Genomic DNA, 22,164 nt, shown 5'->3' with positions numbered 1-22,164 from the left:
ATATAGTCTATATACATGTATGTGTCAAAAGCCTTATTTCATTTAATATAAATTATTACAAAAAAATGTAATTCTGAAGGTGCAGAGCTTCTACAATGTGCACAGATAAAAGCTACATTAGCTAAACTAATTTTGCTGGTTTGGCAGTAAGTGCTGCAGTAAATATCTGATATATATCTTATCACAGAGGTCAGCAGAGTACTTAAAAATTGTAATCGAGTAATAGTTGTAATATACATAAATTGTTTATAAGTTAGGAAGGAGGTTGGGGCTGATTTTGTGCTGTTTTAGCAACTCCATAGCAACTGCCTGTCAAGAGGGCTGTAAGGTTCAAAGTTCATGGATGTGTGATGTCACTTGAGAAGTAAATATTCAGGACATTTAAATGTGGAGTTTAGATATCTGTCCCTTCATAGTGCAAAATGTCGACAGAGATCTGAAGTAATCAACATGTCATCTATCAAAACCATGTGAATACAAAACAAAAGATTACTGACAACAAACAAAACACTAGCAACCTAAAAATAATAAACATTTAAGCAAGAAAACAGGGAAAAAAAACTCCAACCATAGAAGCTGATATTTACAATACACAATACAATATAATGCAATTTTACTTATAAAGCACTTTAAAACAACACTATTGGCCAGCACAACATCAAAAGTCCTGTTTTTAGCTTTTCCCATTACAACCAAAAAGATTGTATAGCAGCACCAGTTCATATGACATCAGAAATGCCATTATTTGTCTTTTTGACTCGTCCAATTTCCCTGACAATGGCGACGTTGAGTATGATGACAATTACATGAAGACATTTTGGTATCAACATGCCTGAGACAGATTTTTTGAAACTAATAAGCCCTCTGGTCACCTTGTTACCTTTGACCTTTTGCCCGTGACGCATGATGCAGTTGCCTCTCGCACATTGAGATAAGGCGGCTAACTGGAGCTCAACATAGCGAACGTTCCAGGTTACAGAACAGTTTTTGGTGAGAAAAAAAAAAAGTTTTTGGTGAATAAAGTGGAGTAGACTTACTACTTGTCAGATGACGGAAAATGTTGAACATATCGTTTCTGCTTCAGCTCGGAGTCGCTGTTTAAACAGAGAGGTAATGAAATACAACAGACACTGACAGGCCTCTGCGTCTGCCTTTCTCTGAAGAACTACTGAGCGGGAGGAGACAGCCAGGTGAGGAGGAGCTGTTCTTATCTATCGATTCAGTGTTTTTATCATACAGACATTAGGCTGTTGTTGTTGTACTATTAGCTAGCTGATAGCTAACGACTTTGCTAGCAAAGCAAGATAACTGAAAAGCTTCTTCCGTGTACCGTTAATGATATCAGTCATTCTTTAGTAGTTATTATGCAATAAGGGAACATCGCCCATCCAAAACCGATCATCTCCATAATGGATATATGTCCGATCTTCTAATTTCCTTTGCTGCATAACGTACATTTCATTTATTCTGGCGTTAGGTAAATTTATCTTGAAGGAAAATAACACTTAAATAAAAGTCCAACAAGGATATTCATTTAGAATTTAAAATAACTCACCCTGAATTACCATGATAGATACAATGAATGTAATAAAAGTGTCATTAATGAAGGGGAAAAAAACTCAACCCAGACTTTAAAGTAAGTTTAGGGTCTGGTTCGCAGAGTTTGAAGTATTTTTTTTTTCCCAATTATTCAATGGGGGGAAAAAACTAACCTCAGTTAAGTAAAATAAAATTCTCATGGTGACAAACATTAACAATTAAATATTTGCTTTTGTTTTTTTTCTCCAGTTCCACATTAAAGTTTGATGCAGCTCTGCTTTCCTGAATGGACCATCTTCATCTCCACTGCAGCAAACAGGCAGCTCTTTTATAGATTACAGTCACTAAAATGTTGCATTGTGCCCTTGTTTATATTTTTAATAGTGTCATTCTGTAAAGACAAAATATGTCTGGTGGTCCAGCTCTGATTTACATATCTTGCTAAATTGCGGGTTTGAATATTGTAATACTTTCCTATAACAAAATAGACCTGCAGAAAGAAATTACTAATAAAATATCTTACATATGCATAGTGTTATGGTTCCACATAATTCCCAGAGCTCAGTGAGTCACCAGGTCTTGCTGGGCGGCCGCGTCATCTGACCGCAGCTTTCACTCATTTAGACTTCTCTAGTCCACTCACCTCGCTCCTGCTAATTTATGAGCAGTGATCTGCACTTAAAGACGACCTCTGACATATTCGTCTGCTGCCATCTGTTTGCCCCCCGCTGTGTGCACCAGCGTTCCTCAGCAGCCTGTTGGCAACGTGTTGCTCCTTGCAGCCTGTTTTAATCTGTTCCTGCCTCCAAGCATTTATGACCAGCATGTCGCCTGCCTCCTCCATCTCTGTCCCTCTGTGAAAATAAAATGCTGCTGACTTGCAATGACTTGCTGATTATTCGACCCCGTGCTGCAGGTGAAGTGACACAGACTGTTGCTCTGCAGCTCAGTTGGAACATCAGCCTCTCTGTGCACCTGCCCCCACAGCTCTGCACTGCTTTGACCTAGAACATGGTTCTGATCCAAAGCCTCACCGGCTGGTTCTCTGTGTCAGCTGCGTCCGCCCGCAGGCGTGAAAACTCACACTCCATTAAAGAGACGAGAGGACAGACGGCAGTGCGGGTCCACTTGGGCCTAGCTACAACAAAGTCCCAGTCTTTACTGAGCGTGCAGCATTAGCTACTAATGTTTTAGCTTTCTCTTTGTTGCTGTTTGACATTTAGCGGCGCCTTGCTGATGTGTGAGCTGTTTGCAGGCATAAGCCACATGAGGGCAGTAAAATATTCAGCAGGAGTCTTTTAGCTGCAGCTTCCTGCTGGGAAGTTTGTGGGAGATCAACAACAGCTCTGTCACTTGCACTCGGGGTCGCGCTGGGGGTGGGCTCTAGATCTGCAACTGGTTTTAATTCAGGGTCTAGCTGCAGATTTTTCTGATAATTTTCTGTTTTTCTCGTGTGAAACATCTAATAAAGCTCTCACATTCTGAGGGGATTTACGTCTCTGTGTTTCTTCAGTTTCTTTCTCTTTCTCCTCCAGCTGACACCAGCCTCTACATTTGCGTCATTAGTTATCCCTTTCTGTACAAAAATGCAATGTTTTTTTTTATTGGTCTGACATATTTTAATCTGAAATGTTGTGTTTTCATCTACTGTATGCAGAAAATGATCAGAATTAGTAAAAATAAAGACTTGACAGTGTCACTCTGTGTAATTACTACATGTGTTACAGTCGAGGGGTTCCTAAACTTTTCCAGGTCATGACCTCAAAAACAGCATCAGCTTCTGATCTGTGATCCCCTTTGCAAACCCATAAACAATACAAATATTTAAAGAAACATTGACATTCAGAATGTTTTTTTCCACTGTATTATTGTTATGTTTGTTTAGCATAAATGCTACTGTACACCTTCTGATTTTAGCAGTTTTTAGTGTTTGTCCAGCTGAGTCCTCCACAGAACGGATACTGGAGGATCTTTCTGTCTTTTTCTTGACAGAGACTTTAGCATTTCACACTAGCTATGCTAGCTTGAAGAGCAAAGCAGCTTAATGCTGTGTTCAGACTAAAGGCATTTCATGCAACAAAAAAGCGTCTGACGGTTCAAATTAGATGCGTCAAACACTTGACCACTTGCTCTAGATACGCATCAGGAAGAGTTGTTGTTTTATGTTGCTGGCCTATTTGTGCAGAGGTGGATAAAATTGAGAGAGTGGCTTGGCTGTATTTACTTTGACGTGCGCTGGGAAGAGCCTCTTGTCTTTTTTTTCCTTCCCCGGTTACTTTGAGCAATGATGGATGAAATATTGAGAGAGCGTCTGTTCTGAAAGCAACAGAATGTTGTTGTGTTTGGACTCGGTTGAAATGCGTTCAATGCTCAAAATGGTCGAAAGGCTTCAGGCGTGCAGTGCTAGACTTTGCGTGTAAACCAGACGCCCATTCGGTCTGAACGCAGTATAATACATTTTATTGGCAGCCAATCAGAAGGTTGAGCAATGCAAATCATATTTCAATAAGTTATTCTAAGTTATGCTTCACATTAATGACAGTTTAAATACTATTATAAAAATATAGAACTGGTGGTGTGCTGTGGCGGTGCAGGGGTTAAGCACAACCCACATATGGAGGCCTCAGTCCTCGATGTGGCCGTCGCAGGTTTGATTCCCGACCTGGTGACCTTTGCTGCATATCTTCCCCCTTCTCTCATTTCCCACTTTCCTGTCAATTAACTATCAAATAAAGGTCACTAGAGCCAATAAAACCTTAAAAAATATATATAGAACTGAAATGTTATCATATAAAAATGGCTAAATAAATTTTTTTATTAGTTTTGCATTTTCATTTTTATTTCTTTACTGTCTCACTGAAGTGAATGGACTTTAAAATAACATTTTTGATGTACTTGTGTTCTGTAGCTCTTGTCTTTTATGAATTACATTTGATTTATGACATCTGTTACTAGCTCAACAACAGCATCTGCCAACGTCTTTGTTGACATGTTTCTCTATGATAGATGTGTGTACCTTGGTCTGATAGCCACTCAAGGGTCACAGTCAGGGCCATTAGGCAGCACTCAGCCTTGCTGTAATATTTTTTGACATTCCTTCATCTCCCAGTGGCTGAGATATGAACCAAGTTTACTTGAGCTGTGGATTTTGATATTGGATTCTTTGAGCTTGTTGTTGTTTTCTTGGTTTCCCCTCCACATGTAGACACGATGAAGCTGCTCTGTTTTTTGTTTTGCTGCCTGCAGCCATCAGCAGGGACAGCACTGAACTGACATCAAATTTCTCTAACAATCTTCTGTGATCATGCAATGAGCCACTGGAAATGAAAAGCTCTCCGAAACGCCATAGCCTCTGGTGAGCTATGGTTCCCATAGCAACCAAAAGGACAGAGATTCTCAATTACCCAAATCCTTAAAACCTATTAAAAACTACAGTCACTGTTTTAGTGACGGTGCTGCATTTGACAGAGAAACGGTGGCATTGTCTGGTACTGCTACCAGGATTACTGTGTGTTATTTGGTGATCAAATCTAAGCATGTAAAAGATCACATGTGATCACATGTGGGGAACCTCAGGGTCCTGTTCTTGGTTGTCTCTACTTTTTTTGAACCATTACCTGAAATTATGGAACACATTTTACAATATATGATGGCACAACTTTATATTTGTGCCATCATTGGCCGTTGTTCTCTAGAATTACTTCAGACATTTATAAGCAGCTCCAAAACCAGGACAGTCCTGCTTTACAGCCCAGGTGAAAAAAAGTATGCATTAGTATACTAAATTTTAACATACTTTAGTATACTTTTATCGATTTACTTAAACTGTACTATTTTGGAACAACTAATTTTGTTCTTAGTATACTTTTTAAATATATTTCAGAGCTTTATTATTGTATTTTGATATTATTATATTTTGAGTGTAATAATTCTGTCTCAGATTTATATTAAAAATATATATTTCATATACTTCAAATATATTTTAAATATATATTAGTAATGTATTTAAATTACACTTAATTTTTATTTTTGATTTCCTGCTATTGATAATAAACTACAATTTTAATTACTCGTGAAAGTCTTTATTCCTACGTACCTATTTTGTAAATGACATGCATAACTACACTACAGTACTAACATTGTTTTAGGCTAAAATTACATGGAAAGATTAATTACACAGTAGAACTTAGTTATTTACAATCTTGGAGTTAGCTTGATTATAATCCATTATTCAGCAAACATAGTTTACTCCAAAGTCTGTGGAACCCAAAAAGTAGAAGTGAACAAAAATGTTTTGTTCTTTAAAAAAAAAAAACAGACAAAAAGAAAAGGAGGAAACAATTTGTCTTGACCAAATAGATCAAGCGACAAGAATTCAAAAATTGACAGTGACAAGGGAAATGTATGTAAAAAGACTGAAACATCACCCAGAGGCTTGTGGTGACTCTGGAGCTGAGCCCTGGTCATGAGTGCAGACGTTTGGCTGTGAGAGCTGCTCCTCTCAGCAGCCTGGCTGCAGCTGGCCGAGCCTGAAAGACGACAAATGGACAGCAGCCCACATCCTCCATGTTCACCAGGTAATTTATGAGATGATTTAACTGACACTCTCTGCTTCCCTTTCAGGAGCCAGCGTAATTAAATTGATATCAACAACACCCAGCGGCAAAGAGCTACGACCGCTGCAGCATCTGTGGTTTCAGACACACTAACACCTGAGACTGAGAGCTGGACAAACCTCCGCAGACGCCAGTCCTTCTGGAATGCTGGAGGAACTTAACTCTGAGTGACAGGAAGTACCAAATACAGATGAACATCATACAAGCTTTTAGTGTAAAACCAATCCTCTCCTCCACTTCAGCACCATGTTGGCCTATCAGCTAACCTCATTCAGCCCCCAAAATATTGAAGCTTATCCTTGTAATGTGACAAAATGTGGAAAAGTTCAATTGGTGTTTATAGTTTTCAACACATCATGAATTTCAGAAATGAGCTGGAATGGAGCCATTTAAAGACAGACAAAAAGATTAAAACGACATATTGGAATTATAAATATGTAATTGTGACCATATTGTTTTGTAGTGTTATTCTTAGGGAGGTTGTTGTAAATCTCTACATAGGTTACACTCACAACTACCAGCTAAAACTTTAATGTGTAATAAAGAAGTCTAGGTTCCAGCCACGGAGCCCACTCTCGTTTTGGGTGGTTTTGGAGCCTGGCTCCCCCTCAGTGTCTCATTAACCATTGTTGACTTCTAAATCTGCTGCAGCCTGTTTCCTACCACCTAATGAGCTGTGCAGATGTCTCTGCGTCTTATGGTGCTCCTCTTTGGTCTATGTCTTTTTCTGCAGGGCTCTCCTTTGAGTTGGCAAGTATTCAGACACTTCCAGTTAACTTTGAGTCAACCCTGTGCGCAGAGAGGGAGTGCACCAGCTGAGTTATTGTAGCTCCACTTTTCCAAAAATATATTTCACATCATGTTTCACAGAACATCATGAAATGTCTGTGAGGAACATCGGGAGGGGGCGCTATTGCGCAGGATAGTGAATTTGAGTTTTTAACTCATAAACCATAGACCCTCCCCTAAAACCCTTGGGAGATTCTCCATCGCTTTTACTCTGGCCACACCCACTTCCTCCTAACTATATATATTTGGCTATAACACAATAAAGACAAAACCCAGTTTTGATTACATCTCACCTATGGACTAAACAATATAGAAAAAAAAAGGAAATAAAAAAAAACTGTTCAAGCAACAAAACAGTGACTCTTGGTGATCACAACCTTTCATGATTGCAGAACAAACACTCAGATCCTAACGGGGGATGGATGACATGTTGCCCCTTTGGTGACTTTTATGCAGTTTTAGTTTTAGTGAATGTCAGAAAGTTTATGTCTGGAAAACCACTTGGCAGATTTACACCAAACTCTGCACAGATGTTTAAGACCACACCCTGAGTCCATATCCTGAATATGATTATGAAGTGGACATGGCTTATATGCTACCTCATATTGGACCTTTGATCTCAGTGCACTCAAATGTTAATATGGCAGCTACACCTGCTGCTGACCGGATCTCAACCTGGTGAGCACTACAGCGGGACGAAATGAAATTGGCTGTGCTCGTGTTGCAAATAAGACATCAGATCTTAACAGATAAACAGGATGATTCACCAGTGGGCATAAAATATAATGCAATAGTCAATTCAGATGTGCAGGTTTTGAGTTATATTGTGAACAACAGACAGAGTGCTGCCATGGTGAGCAGAAGCACTGAAAACCGAATAATCCATGATGATTACAAAGATCTTCTATAATAAAAAAAAAAAGTCTTTCAGATTTGAAGCACTGAGGTAAATTCAAAGGTTATTTAAACTTTGGATGAGAAACTGTCCAAACTTTCCACTGGCATATGAGTAGGCAAAAAGTTTTGGTAGACAGCGCTCTCTGCTGGTAGACTGAAGAACAACACAAACACGCCACAAGTGAAATCCTCAGTGATTTGATTAAAATGACAGGCTCAGTTCATTTGACCAGTCCAAAAAATATTACCAGCAAGAATAGAACTGCAGACTATGGATCAGAAAGAGGCATAATATTTATAATCCATAAAGATTATGGATCTTAAAAAGTATGTTCTATTATGTTCCATTGAGGTTCTGTATGACCAACATGCGATTCGTCAGGGCGTTTACTTGAACCATGGTCATAATAACAGCTGCCCTTAGGAGTCTTCCTCCTAAGATTGCTTCAACTCGATATTTAGAAGCACATTTTACTCCTTTCACAGCTGATCCTGGGTCAGAGTATCAGACAGTAACAGGAAAATGTAGACTATAACTTTAGTTCAAGTTAAGCTTTTTGTAGTTTAATGAGAACCTGTAGTTGATTCAGAACTTTAGTGTCCAGCAGTCACTGGTTTCATTCAGAACCAACGGGATCCAGAGGAAACTGCATCAGTAGCTAGTTTGACAAGTCATTAAAAAACAAGCTGATCCTCTACTTCCTGTTTTCTTCTTTGTGGTTTGCACCAGTAGTAACATCCAGATGTTTTGACTTGTGATGCGAAAAAAAAATTTTCCATTGCAGTTTTGCAAAATAAACCAACTTATTCCAGCAAAAAAAACTTTTGGCGCAAAATTGCCATGTTATAATTTTATTTTGAAAATGTCAAATTGCGCAATTATATGGTAAATGGAAACAACTATTGTCTTCAACCTGATTTAAAAATAAAAAAAATCTGAGCAGAGACAAATGAGTTCAGAACTTTATTGACTGAACAATAGGAGTGGTCCGAATGTAACATCATACAGTACAGTCAATGTAAACTGAAGCTGAAGGTCCCAAAACAAATCTGAGTTGTTTGGAAATGTAACATGTGAAGCCAAAATTGAGGTTAAAATGTAGATCAAGTGCTAAAACAGACAAAATAAACATCAGACCAGGAAATACACCAAGCCCAAACAACAAAAAGACAGCGTCTTCAAGCACAGTGAAAACTTAAAACACTGAGTTTTCTTGGTCTAGAGATAAAATTAACATTTCAAAGAGAAGCCAAATTGGTACTGTAAATACATTTACTAAAAGACTTAGTTTTAAGTTAGTGGGAGAGGTTATGGGGCACCAGTTTGTAGTGGGCACCACAGGAGGGGCAGCGCTGGGGCTCGCCCTCATGAAGCCAGAACCAGATGATGGCAGTGTTGTCTTCCTCACCTGCACAGAGAAAATAAAAACATGAGCCAGAAGTCTGGAAGCTGAGGCTGCTGAACAGCTGAACTGTGTTTTTAGAGAGCTGGCTTCGTTTCTGCCATGTTAGAAATGTATTTAATAATTCTGTTATTGTGACTTACAGATGCAGCCCACAACCCTCTTGTTAGTGATGGAGGGAACCAGGTGGGGGTCGTTCTTGGAGCCAGCGTAGCTCTTAGGCTTCATCATGTTGTAAGGATCCTGCAAGGAGAAGAGGAGGAAGATGATGATGATGATGACAGTAGGACTAACGGTCCTGCCATCCAGGAGCTTGGTCTCAGCTGGGATCAGGGTTCTGTGTTGGCTGATTCTGAAATAGCCTCTGACAACAAACATTATATCAATAAACAGGTTTCCTTAGTAATGGATGATCTAATTAAGATAAGAGCAAGTAGCGCCATGGAAACAATGCACTGAGAAATAAGCTGACAGCTGGAATCTGAGGCTAGATAATAAATCTAATAATAAATTTCAACAGAGCTGATCCATGTCACTAAACATGGAACTCTGATCCAGAATCGCTCAGCATTCTGGGTGATGTAGGCAGAGGAAAGACTTTAGCTGCTCAACCTCTCTTGGTGAGTGGCATCAGCTAACTCACTCTTTGGTTACCTAGCAACAACCTGTTGCACAACCTGCACAGCAGCAGTTTCGGGTTTCATCGACAAGCCTCATGACATAAAGAACAACGGAGTGGAAAGAAAACTGTGGATGAAACAGGAAGTGACGTCACTAGCTTGGCTGTGTTTCTGGTATTTAAAACAAAAAAACTAATCAATAATTATCCGTATTGACTGATACAAAATCCTTATATCGTGATAAATTTTCCACCATATTGCTCAGCACGACTGGAATCTGGACATTTTCAGCTTGAACAGCCCTGAGGGCAGCTGGTCAGTGCCACACCAACGCTCCACCGGGTCAGACTGGACACAGCTCTGTGCTGAACGGGGAAAAGTTTGAACACAAGAACCAAACATAAAAAGGTAAGACACTGTGTTACAGCTGCTGTTCTCTCAGTCATGGTGATACTGCCTATGATCCCAGCATATAATTAATAATCACTCAGGCAGGAAAACCAGGCTAAAAATATTTCATTGTTCTTCACGAAAATCCGAGATCATTCATCGGCCACAACAATCTAATTACAGAAACTCCAGAAAACAGGAAAAAAAAAACTAAAAAACTTCACAGTCAGGTACGGTGGTGGAGATCTGGGCTTCTTGTGAGGCCCAGAGACCATTACAATAAATAACAACTGTTTGGGGTCATGAACCTGAACAATTGCTATCATGCTATGATGGTTATAAACTTGGTAGGTCAGGATTTGAAATGCAACACTAGTATGTTGATGTAAAACAAGATGATCAATAACAGCCAGCGACATCACTGCAGTGTCAAAACAAGGACAATGTCTGAAGATTCACTGTTGTGTTCCTGAAATGAGTTTAACACATTTTAACGTGCCTATTAGCATGTTTTTATAGAGACAACTGAAATCAGACGTTTAAGATACTTTTCAGTTTATTTTTAAAAAGTTAAATCTACGATTATAAACTCAACTTTGATCAACCGGCACTTCCTGGTAATGCTGTACCAGGAAGTGATCTCACTTAGGATCAAAATAAAACTTGAGCTGTTTTAATTATCACTTCAATTTTTTAGAGGTACTGTTTAAAAGCCCATCCAGGGACAAGTGCTGCGAATTAGCTGTTGCTATTACACCATGACTCAAACATGGGACTGCTTTCTGTTCAGATTGTCTATGTCGATGTCTGTCTGTCCCCATCAAATTAATTTAATAATAATAATCTTCACAACTAATGAATGATTAATTTAAGAGGCTTTTTCTTCAGTACAAAACCTGAAAAATAAGCAGGTGGGATATATTTCCATCTCTTAAAGGAAAGACTTCTTCTAACCAATTATTTCACAGAATATAGTTTCATCTAAGTGTAAAGCATAACTACATGATGTAATGTGACGTTACCTTTCCCTCCTTCATGGCCTTCATGATGACCTTCTCCAGCCCAGTGGCCTGCTCCTCATCAGTGGGAATGCCTGGGAGCAGCAACATGACAGAGGAGGAAACTCAGAATGTACCACAGAGCCGCTCACTCATAATTTCACAGAACTATGAATAAACTACAAGAAACTATCAGTCAAATCCAAACCATTATGTTTATAATAGCGATAAAAAAAATTAAAAAAAAACACGATAAGACCCGAGTAATCACTTTTCTGGGAGATGGGATTGGGTCATGAAGGTAGCAGCTCTGAATAGAAACAAATGTAAAGCAGATGAATAACAGAACCACCGACCCTCAGTTATCTAAACAAAATGTGACCTCTTTGCAGTCACTGTTAGCCTAGTGCTAAGCAGCAGGTTAGCCCCTAGCTTTGTTTAAGAACATCTGGATATTCAAAACCAGCTGAACACAGACAAGCAGAAAATGAACTTATTACAACCGAAGACATTTTGCGGGTTTTTACTACAAGAACCGAACGTGTCCTGGCAGAACTTGGCAGAGAAAAAGCGTTCCGCGGTCAGACGGACTAGCCTAGCTAACACTTCAGTCTGTTATCTAGATGGTTGTGTGTCCGTGTCGGCCTCACCTCCAGCCGCCATGCTGCGGCTCAGAGCCGGAGCCCGGACAGCCTGGCAGGTTGTCACGGCTCTCAGCCCGGAGCGGAGCAGTAACCTTGCAGCCATTTCTCCTTCAATGTACTGTTGTCAGATAGTAAAGACTGATGGACTTCTTCTTCTTTTGTGTTTTATTGGCGAATGGCAACCAACTTAAGGTGCATTTACCGCTACCTACCGGACTGGAGTGTGGTCATCAATGATATTCAGAGGGAATTTAATAATTCACATATGGTGAATTATTGTGTATGAGTGTACAAATTTACACACACTCATAAACACATATGTATGCACATGCATACACACATATACACTTTTAAATACGATTAAATAAACATGTCATTAATGGACTACTTCCTCCGAAGAAGCTTTTCTTCTAATTTAGTTACATTAGCGCCCCCTGTCGGTCTGGTCCATCATAGTACTTCCAGGGCTCTTCGTAACCTCATTCACCACCTTCTATATTCTGTTTTCATTTTGTGTTATCTAAAAAAAGTTTTATTTTTAATAATGATTTTCTCATTATCCACTTCTGTTCTTTAAATTTCCCATTGACTCCGTTCTTTTCCCCTCATTCTCTCGTTAACGTCACATATTTATCTTCATCAAAATATAATACTTTCTTTGTCTCCTCACCTATCACAATTATTATAAATAAATAATATTATACTATAAATAAAAATTCACTTATGTATGTATAACCTACTCAGTCGCCGATCTGTTTTCGCATCCACCTGAATAATGTGTAGTTGCGCCACTGATTAGACCTTCTCTTCTGTTTTTTTCTCTATAGTTCTGTTACAGATTTTATTTTTTTTACAATTGCCTTCCTTTCTTATCTTCATTCCATCTTTTTTGCATTTCTATTTCTTTTCCTTTAATTATTGATTTACCCTCTCTGGAATCTACACTATTTTCTTCCCCAAATCTCTTTCAACAAGTTTTTTTTATGTTTAATTTCGAATTCAACAGAACTGAGTATCTATTCTGCCCCTGAATAAATTGTATTTCTGAAAGATCTGCTATTTCCTGTAGCTTGCAAGTTTTCTATGACTGTCTTGGAATTTGTGCAGTTTCACCTACATCTACAGTAACTTACCCCACCCAGTGAAGGCTAATAATTATCTCTGTTGTAAATACAGATAATCGATTGTTTCAGCATACATACTTCAAAACCTGGAATAAATTATAGAATTTGAATTTCTACATACATCAGTATACTTTTTAAGATGATTATACAGGCTACATTAAACATGTTCAAAACTCCTCCATTGCAGTGGAATTAAAACTATTCTGTAAAAAACAGGTTACTGCCAGAAACTGACATCTGGTTCTCTTGCCATCTTTGTCCGGAAAGCTTAGTGAGATGAAAGCTGCACTGAGGAGCTTGTGGAAAACCAGGACATATCTCTCATGTTGAAGCCAAATCCAAAACTCACCTATTCCCTCTTGTGGACAAATGTGTTAGTTTGAATCCATTTTATTATAATAGTTTGACAGTAAAATCTGATTGTAGAATGTTTGAGGAATTTTCTAATATGCACTTTTTTATTCCTGGCTTCACAGTGCAGCTACCAATACTTCCTGTCATGTTTTTGCATGTGCACCATTAACTGTAACATTTATCAGATAAAACATGTAATAAATAGTGCCAAGGAGACATGCATGAGTAGGAGTTCTCAATGTTTATTGGTTGAATAACAGCAGTAAAGTGGACCCACTATAACAGCGTACAGTACATAAACCAGAGTAAACTGCCTGAGTCTTCCAAACACATTGTATCTGTGTGGAAATTTAACATGTAAAGCAAAGACTGATGAGGTCAGCAGGTAGATCAAGTAGAACAACAGAACAAGACGAGCGGACCAGGAAGGACGCCGAGCTGGAAACATCCTGCAGGACGTGGATAATCTCACTCTTCTTGTACTGAAGGAGGAATGAATATTGCGACAAAAAAAAAAAAAAAGCTGTAAAAGGTACAGATGAGTGCTGAAGGCGTAAACACACACATCTGTACAGGTTACAGGGCTGCAGGCTAGTGGGGCAGCTCATGAGGCACCAGTTTGTAGTGGGCACCACAGGAGGGGCAGCGCTGGGACTCGCCCTCATGAAGCCAGAACCAGACGATGGAGGTGTTGTCTTCCTCACCTGCACAGAGGATGAAGGCAAACATCGTTACGAGCGTATGTGAAATCGCTCCCCACAGCGAGCTGCTACAGGACGACTTACAGATGCAGCCCACAACCCTCTTGTCAGTGATGGAGGGAACCAGGTGGGGGTCGTTCTTGGAGCCAGTGTAGCTCTTAGGCTTCATCATGTTGTAAGGATCCTGTAAAGAGAAGAGGAAGATGCCGATTATGCGAAAATGTAAAATAACTTGTTTTTGTTCATGTTTTATTAATCTAACCCCCTGCTGCAGATTCATACAGCTGACTCTACACAAGAACCCCACCGAGTATTTTTAAAAATTTGTTGGGTTTTTTATGTCACTTTTCTGCACTGCTGATTGTAACACTCACCGTTCCCTCCTTCATGGCCTTCATGATGGCCTTCTCCATTCCTGTGGCCTGCTCCTCATCAGTGGGAATGCCTGGTGGAGCAGCAAATTATTCACTCAGGTAGCATTCATTTTAGTGACATATAGTGATGGTGACAACATTAATGAGATCATTCAGCTGTTTTTTTTGTTGTTGTTTTTTTTTTACCTCAATTGTTCTGCTACACTTTAATTACTATGATTCAAGTAAAATCAGGAATTCTGCCCTAAAAAGTCAGATCTTAAAAGTAACAAATTCTGTTTCTGTATTCCACCTAAATGACATTTATTAAAGCAGATTTAAAAAAAACCCCACTGAGATCAAAACCTCTTTCAGAAGAGTGACCTGGGCAAGAAAGGCAGCAGCACACATCACCATGGATAAAACAACAGAAGTAACAAAAACAGACATTAGAAATATATAAATGCCAACAGTTAGACAATGAAGGGCAGTAATAATTTAAGATTTAAAACAACTGATACTGTTGACAGTGTATCCATTGTCAGTTTTGTAAAACTTTGCAAAATGCATTCAGTGAAACGAGTTCTGACAATTTTAGTCGACACAATATACCACTAAAACATCATCATTATCTGTTCTCTCAAATTGCAACAATATTTTCTGGAAATATAGTTGCAACATGTTGAGCACCAGTCATCAGCTATTTGCTCTGTATTCAATGTGACGTCTCTCATGAAACCAAAATACTATTTGAAAACCTATTTCATTATTTTCAAAACCAGCCGAAATAAACTAAAGTTCCTACTTGTTTTGATAAATAAACGACGTGGCTTTATAGAACTAGATGAAACTATATTAACAGAAATGGGCAATTTCCCTATGAAGCCCGAGGTCTATGAAGGAACAAACAGAAAGCGGTCCGCCGCCATGAATTTCATTTGTTCTAACTACGGCTAATCTCTCATTTCAGCGGCTTTTCTGGGTGTTCCTGTCGACCAAAGTCCCATCCTCACCTCCAGCAGCCATGCAGCGCCTCAGGGCCGGAGCCCGGGCAGCCCGGCAGCTCGTTGTGGCTCTGAACGCGGTGCGGAGCAGTAACCTTGATGCCATGTTTTCCTGGTATTCTTCGTCGTTTTGTTTGGGCGGACTAAACGACTCAAAAGCGTACTGCTGCCACCTTCTGTTTGTTTTTATACCAATCGGTCTGTGGAGGAGGTCGCGGCCACCACAATGTGGCTTCACAATGTTGAAGATGAGAGAAGAAAAATGCAAAAATAAAAATACTGACTTAGTTTTTTTTCTTTACAAATACATTTTTAATTGTGTTTTTATCATAAAACCTACTCTGTTTTTCAATCATTATTATAAGATATGATATAATAATTTATTGAAATGTTATTTGCCACACTCATCTTTCTGATTGGCTGCTAGTCAAATAGCATAGCTAGCAAATGCGAAATAGACATGTTTCTGATAAGAAAAAGACAGAAGAAACTGTCCAGCAGTGAATAGAAGTGTGACATTTGTTTGTTTACATATTTTGTAGCATTATCTGTGTATTTACAAAGGGGGTCCAAGGTCAAAAACAAATGTTGTTTTGGGGGGGTGGCACCAAAAAGCTTAGGAACTCCTGGGCTAAGATATACAGTTTAAAGGAGTAATGTCTCCTTTAAACTGTTATGCAGTTTCTGCCAGGAGACATGTTGAAGTGTGTCTGCATTAGAGTCATGGTGGACAACTTCTATCATTTTCTGCGGTCTAGAGATGTCCCAGAGGAGGATATTATGCACACGCAATGAGACTAGTTAAATATTACTAATTATATGGAATAATTTTAAAACCAATGCTTCATAACATACTTGACTATCAAGTTTAGCTATCAAGTTTGATAGCCTTAGCCAAGAGCTGCTTTGAATGTTATCAAGAAAAAATTGTTTTATTTCTTAAAATTTGATCACGCATTCTGCAATTTTTCTTTTTAAAAATGTGTTACTATGGCAACGGTACAACAAATTATGTGACCCATTGCTAGCTGTGACAGCAGTGATAGTGTGCATTTTTCTGTATGCACGTCCTCTAAACCTGGAAGAAGAAGATCATTTAAGGTCTTACCATCGCATTTACAGATAAAATATTTTTTTATGATCAGCAAGTATTAAATTGAATAACTCTTGATTGTAGAGAGGACGTGGCAGTATTTTCAAAAGAAGAAAAAAAGGGAGATGGCAAGAAGGCAGAAGAGAGAAGAGAAGACATCAAGAAAAACTGAAATTAGGTGGCCTCATTTTAACATTGATGAATACTAACAACTGAGAATAAGAAATGGAGGCGGAACGAGGAATGCAGCAATGGATAAAAGTACAACCGTTTCTCAAATTCTTGAAATGGGAAAGGAGTAGTTGTTCTGATGGGAACTCCACCGAAGGGTGTAATTGAAGAATATCTTTTTGAGGTTTGTGACTTCAAAAATAATTAGATTCACAGTTGTAATTATCTCCCGGTATGGATATAAAGTATTTTGACAAATTCACTAACATAACATTATGTATTATTTTATTTGGTCAGTCTCCAGAATAATAAAAAAAGAGTCATAGAATAAATTATTTTGGAGTTGGAGGAGCTACAAAGGAAAGGGGAAGCCTACGATGACAATGTCTTTTCTAACAACAGTTTCTGGACTACAGTTTGCTACGGACTTCAAATTCCTAACATGTCAAAGAATTGCTATAGTCTACAGAAGTCATATTTCACACAAGCTGAGGAGAACATTTTGTATGAAGATGTATGAAGCAAAATGCTAAGATGTATGAAGTCTTAACGCTTCATACATATTAGCAGAAGACGTATGAAGCGTTAAGCAGAAGGTAATTAGCAGAAGGTAGTGATGGGCAAATGAAGCCTCATGAAGCAATGAATCTTTCCAGCCCTTTGCTTAGCAAAAAGGTTTGTTACTAGATGCTTCATTCATGACTCACTAGTGACATCTGCTGGTGAAACTGAAACAACCTAAAATTACTAAATGCAATATTGTGAAAGTTTTCATCAAACTCATGTTTAGTAACAGGAGAATCAATGAAACCATGTTTAATTGTCATATGTTTTAGTTATTAAACTGATTGCAGCCAACCTAATCCAACTATACGTTGAACGTCAGAGTTGGGGTTGTGTTGGGGTTGTGTTGGGGTTTCTTTTATGTCAGACTGATTTGACAATAAATACATGTGATGTTAGTGTCTTGGGAGTGCAGTGCTTGTTGGGGCGTTCACTTTTTCTTGGATTTTTAATTGGCTCTGATCCCTTATATTTGGCCACATGTTGAATTTTAGTTCTGCAACAGGATTAAATCTGTTTCTGCTGTGATATATCTTTGCTAATCAGACTACAAATAGTGGAACTTTCCAGAAGGTGAGAAATTGGGAGGTGGAGGGATTAATTATTGTTATCTAAGAAGAATTTTATTGCGAGCAATAATCTCAAAGAATTCCCAGAAGTCAGAGATTTTCCTCTTGCTGGCTCCATTTCAGACAATCAAGTTTATTTGTGTAGCACATTTCAGCAACAATGCAGTTCAAAGAGATTTACATCATAAAATCACAAAAATATAAAGTCATTTAAAAAAACACTCTACAATTGAGAAAACCAGTAACAAACATTACATTTTGATGAGTGCCATCATCAATACACATCAAATATGTTAGTCAATGTTAATTTTATTTTGGCCACTGAAGACAAATATTCTTCTCTGATGTGTGACCAAATGGACAACAACCCATGAAGCAGCATCGCGCTTTTATTTTGAAAACCGACACGCTAAATGAAGCAGTCACGTGACCCATGCAATAGAGACAAGTGAGGGATCGTTTGTTGCCAGTCACGTGGTTTTCAGAAAGACAACACAAGCCTCCAAGCGGGGCTTCATCGGATACGCCGCCTTTTTATTCGGTAAACACCTCGAAGCCTGGCTTCAGATAGCCCATTACTAGCAGAAGGCTAGGAGCTCAGAACTGGTACCAACTGGAATAACCTGAAAAAATAAATAAATAAAAATAAACAGGCACAGGGAACAGACACGACAAACCACAGTATTGACAAGGAGCGGCAAGGAAACAGACTAAATACACAAGGAAGGTAATCAGGGGCAGCTGGGGACAATCAAAGGGTAGATGGGACAACACAGACTCAACTGAACACAGATAAACCAAATCCTTACCAACATTAACATAACACTTTATTTTGATTTAGTAACAGGGTTGTTTGAATAACAAACTGAAGCATTAAGAATTACAAAAACAAAACTGTTAGGAAAAACTTCTTTAACCACTAACATTGTTTATATCAGATTTGCTGGAGTCGTATTTGAACTTAAACTATTTCTTTCAATGCTAGTTTATACGATAACTCATCAAGATTATGATGATACAGAAAAGATACGTTGAAAAATTGGCAAATAAAATGTGAATGAGGAACAAACACTTTCAAATTAAATGACATGGAGCCTTCTAAAAACTAAATATTACAAGAGTTGACTCCACTTTTACTATCAATAGCCTTCATACATCTTTAATATGGTTTCATAGGGTTTTGTCTCACAAATACAGTATAATGGAACAAATCATCAGAAACAACTGATGGTGAAGCTGGTTCAACAAGTGGGTAGTTCAAGTATTTCCAAATTAAAAAATATATCACATTGAAATAAAATGTATCTCTTTTCCTCTTGAAAATATTAGGTTATCATAACATTGTCTTAACAGCATCATCACAACTGGCTTGGGGTCCGGGCGAGCCAAGATTCTAGATGACCTTCTCAATATTTTCATGAACAAATGTGTTGTGGAGTCTGAATTAAAAATGGAATTCACTGATGAGATGACTGTGGATAACTGGCGTTTCCAGGGAAGTCTACGCTGCTTTCTGGAAGAAGGAGAGATTTCCAAAACTAAGACTAGACTTTTCAGAAGATCGGTGGCATGCACTTGGAAGTATTTGGGGACTGATTGACCATGGAGTAGTTCTAGTCTGGTATTCATTATTGCCTCTCTACGTGGTTTTCAGTCGGTCGAAGAAGCTTTGATGTCCTCCTTTGCAAGATATTTTCCGACAGTGTACAAATTACCATTAAGAATGTCCTCGATTGAGAACGGGAGGAAGATGAGGGGTAAAATTTGTTGGATTTTTTTCCACAGATGGTGCTCATAGCATTGTCAGGGAAAGACCAAACCAGCTATCCAAATCACGGCTCATAAGCTGTATTACAAGAGCCAAAGTATATAATGAACTGCTTTTCTGAAACTCTAAACTTTAAAATAAAAATAATCAAATATTTTTGATTTACCGGTCGATCTACGTTCCCACCCTCATCTATGGTCATGAGCTTTGGGTCATGACCGAAAGAACGAGATCACTGGTACAAGCGGCCGAAATGGGTTTCCTCCGCAGGGTGGCTGGGCTCTCCCTTAGAGATAGGGTGAGAAGCTCGGTCATCCGGGAGGGACTCAGAGTAGAGCTGCTGCTCCTCCACGTCGAGAGGAGCCAGTTGAGGTGGCTCAGGCATCTGGTAAGGATGCCTCCTGGACGCCTCCCTGGTGAGGTGTTCCGGCCACGTCCCACCGGGAGGAGGCCCAGGGGAAGACCCAGGACACGCTGGAGGGATTAAGTCTCTCGGCTGGCCTGGGAACGCCTTGGGGTTCCCCCGGAGGAGCTGGAAGAAGTGGCTGGGGAGAGGGAAGTCTGGGCCTCTCTTCTGAAGCTGCTGCCCCCACGACCTGACCCCGGATAAGCGGAAGAAAATGGATGGATGGAAATATTTTGTTATGTAAAAGTTAAAATCTTTTAATGCAGGTTAAATTGCCAATGTCTAATATTTACAGGTGATGGTATACACATAAACAGTAATCTGTATTTTATGCAGGAAAGCTCAATCATCACAGATTGAGCTTGTGTCAAAATGTTTCATTTTGACACAATGGTGTCAAAATGAAACATTTTTGTTACAGCTTACAAAAATGGTTTTGGTTCAGTTTCCAGTAGAAACTGAACCAAAACCACTGGGTAGTATTTGGTGTTTTGGCAGTGAATGATCAGTGAACTTCTTCAGCAGCACAGTCCCAGTCAACCGGGCTCCAGCCGGCTGACCTCGGCGCTCAGCAGCAGGTTTTTAGCGTTTAGCTGTTCTTGAATATGACACTCAAGAGACGGAGGAAGCTCTACACGACCTGAAGACCTGGGATGGGGAAATCTATGACAGTTCTCCAGCAGAGCAGTTCAGTTTTGCTTTTGACAGAAAAGAGGATTATGGAAAGCTATGCTCAGAAATTGTGGATAAAAAAGGAATCAACATTTTTGCCAGATTTAAGTAGACTTTTAAAATAAAACCCTTGCAAAAAAAAAAAATTAGCTTGTTTTCATAGCTGGAGCCTGTCTCCATATGAGATACAGGTAAGAAGGGAGACAGTAATTGGCTTAGCTTAAGGAAGTATGATTATTATTACTATTATCTGGTGGCATCATTTTGCATCCTGTTGCAGCATGTCAGCCACTTTTCTGTGGTGCCTACATGGCAAGGGGCTGTGAGTGCCAAAAAACTCATTTTCATTAAGTAAAAAGTCACATTAACTATCAATGCTGTATGATAATCCAGCTGTTGAAGGCCTTTCCTTGGACATAGTGACAGCCTCCACTGTGTCAGATTCAACTACTTTTGCCATCTCCATCAAGTAAGTTCAGTCACAATAGTCAAGGTGTTGCTTGGTTTATTAACTAATAAAATAGTAATTGAAAAAAATTATTTACAAACAGGCAATATAACTAGCACATTTTCCAAAAACTGGCATTGGCATACCCCAAAACGCCAGCAGCGGGCATGGCAGCTCCGACACTCTGGTGACCTAGTGGCAGCTCTAGTGGAAGCTAGTATCAGCTGTTAGAAAAGCTGTAGCATCTGACATTTCATTGCCAGCTGTCTGTGTGTATATACATGTTTGTTTTGTCTTTTTTTTTTTTAAATAAAAGCAAAAACAAAAAAACAATTCATATGAAAAAGTATCGCTATTGTCGATACTGGTGCTGTATTCACTTGGTATCGGATTGATACTGAAATTCCCAGTATCACCCACCTCTACCATAAAGTAAGCAAAGCCTTGACATAATGACATGACACTGGCTCCGCCCATGCAGAAGTAGAGCAAACCCTGACAAACAGTGTTATAATAGCAAAGGTAGTAAAACTCAATGCGTTACCTGATACATTTTTTGAGTCGCCTTATCAGCCAACACCGAGGTAAAGACTGAGGCGGGCCAGAAATTTCTTCGAGTCCTACTCTGTAAAGTTATTAGCAGGTCGTGTTTGTAACCTCGGAAGGTTACTCTGATGCCGGCCTCTTTGCCAACTGGGCATCAGGGAGGGGGGCATCATTTCCTCAGAATCTGAGCTAGCTCCGCCTACAGTCAGCATTCCCTCCCCCCTCACTGGATGTTTCACGCTTCCTTCGGCTCATCTCCTCCTCTGCTGATTCAGGCCCTGGAAGCCTTGGGGGTCCTCCTATTGCTTAATCTTGATTTGATTATCAAAATGCGTCATGACAAAAAATGAGGTTTACGATCGGTGTTCTGTTTATCTGTGCTACCCATAAATCCGTCCTACCTTGTGGTAATGCGCATGCACACATCAATGCTACGTCACATACTGCTTACTCAGCAGATATCTAATAAATACGTCCAACCTGTGGAAGTTTTGT

At 39.2% G+C, this 22,164-nt stretch overlaps 2 protein-coding genes across 2 annotated transcripts; both read right to left on the bottom strand.

The window, feature by feature from the left end:
• Positions 1-8,792: 8,792 nt before the first annotated feature.
• On the bottom strand, positions 8,793-12,201 carry LOC103473152 (cytochrome c oxidase subunit 5B, mitochondrial-like). Its single transcript, XM_008423146.2, has 4 exons — positions 11,903-12,201; positions 11,277-11,347; positions 9,388-9,487; positions 8,793-9,250 (listed from the first exon to the last, which is right to left on the bottom strand). The coding sequence occupies exons 1-4, from the start codon at positions 11,997-11,999 to the stop codon at positions 9,138-9,140; spliced, it is 381 nt and encodes a 126-aa protein (XP_008421368.1). The 5' UTR covers positions 12,000-12,201; the 3' UTR covers positions 8,793-9,137.
• A 1,395-nt stretch (positions 12,202-13,596) lies between these two features.
• LOC103473151 (cytochrome c oxidase subunit 5B, mitochondrial-like) lies at positions 13,597-15,589 on the bottom strand. Its single transcript, XM_008423145.2, has 4 exons — positions 15,442-15,589; positions 14,450-14,520; positions 14,160-14,259; positions 13,597-14,078 (listed from the first exon to the last, which is right to left on the bottom strand). Exons 1-4 carry the CDS (start codon positions 15,536-15,538, stop codon positions 13,966-13,968), a joined length of 381 nt encoding a protein of 126 aa, XP_008421367.1. The 5' UTR covers positions 15,539-15,589; the 3' UTR covers positions 13,597-13,965.
• Positions 15,590-22,164: the final 6,575 nt, after the last annotated feature.

Source organism: Poecilia reticulata, linkage group LG12 (genome assembly GCF_000633615.1).
Source record: "Poecilia reticulata strain Guanapo linkage group LG12, Guppy_female_1.0+MT, whole genome shotgun sequence".
NCBI classification, from domain to species: Eukaryota; Metazoa; Chordata; class Actinopteri; order Cyprinodontiformes; family Poeciliidae; genus Poecilia; species Poecilia reticulata.
The sequence above is the reverse complement of the archived record's forward strand: the minus strand, read 5'-3'. Positions and strand labels throughout refer to the sequence as shown.

What these genes read in the sequence shown, in the direction of transcription:
- LOC103473152 (XM_008423146.2), bottom strand. Translation starts at nt 11,999, where the DNA reads ATGGCTGCAAGGTTACTGCTCCGCTCCGGGCTGAGAGCCGTGACAACC. An exon ending in AGGCCATGAAGGAGGGAAAG is followed by an intron (nt 9,488 to 11,276) that starts GTAACGTCACAT and finishes TTCTCCTTGCAG; the next exon opens with GATCCTTACAACATGATGAA. An exon ending in GAGGGTTGTGGGCTGCATCT is followed by an intron (nt 9,251 to 9,387) that starts GTAAGTCACAAT and finishes TTCTCTGTGCAG; the next exon opens with GTGAGGAAGACAACACTGCC.
- LOC103473151 (XM_008423145.2), bottom strand. Translation starts at nt 15,538, where the DNA reads ATGGCATCAAGGTTACTGCTCCGCACCGCGTTCAGAGCCACAACGAGC. An exon ending in AGGCCATGAAGGAGGGAACG is followed by an intron (nt 14,260 to 14,449) that starts GTGAGTGTTACA and finishes TTCTCTTTACAG; the next exon opens with GATCCTTACAACATGATGAA. An exon ending in GAGGGTTGTGGGCTGCATCT is followed by an intron (nt 14,079 to 14,159) that starts GTAAGTCGTCCT and finishes TCCTCTGTGCAG; the next exon opens with GTGAGGAAGACAACACCTCC.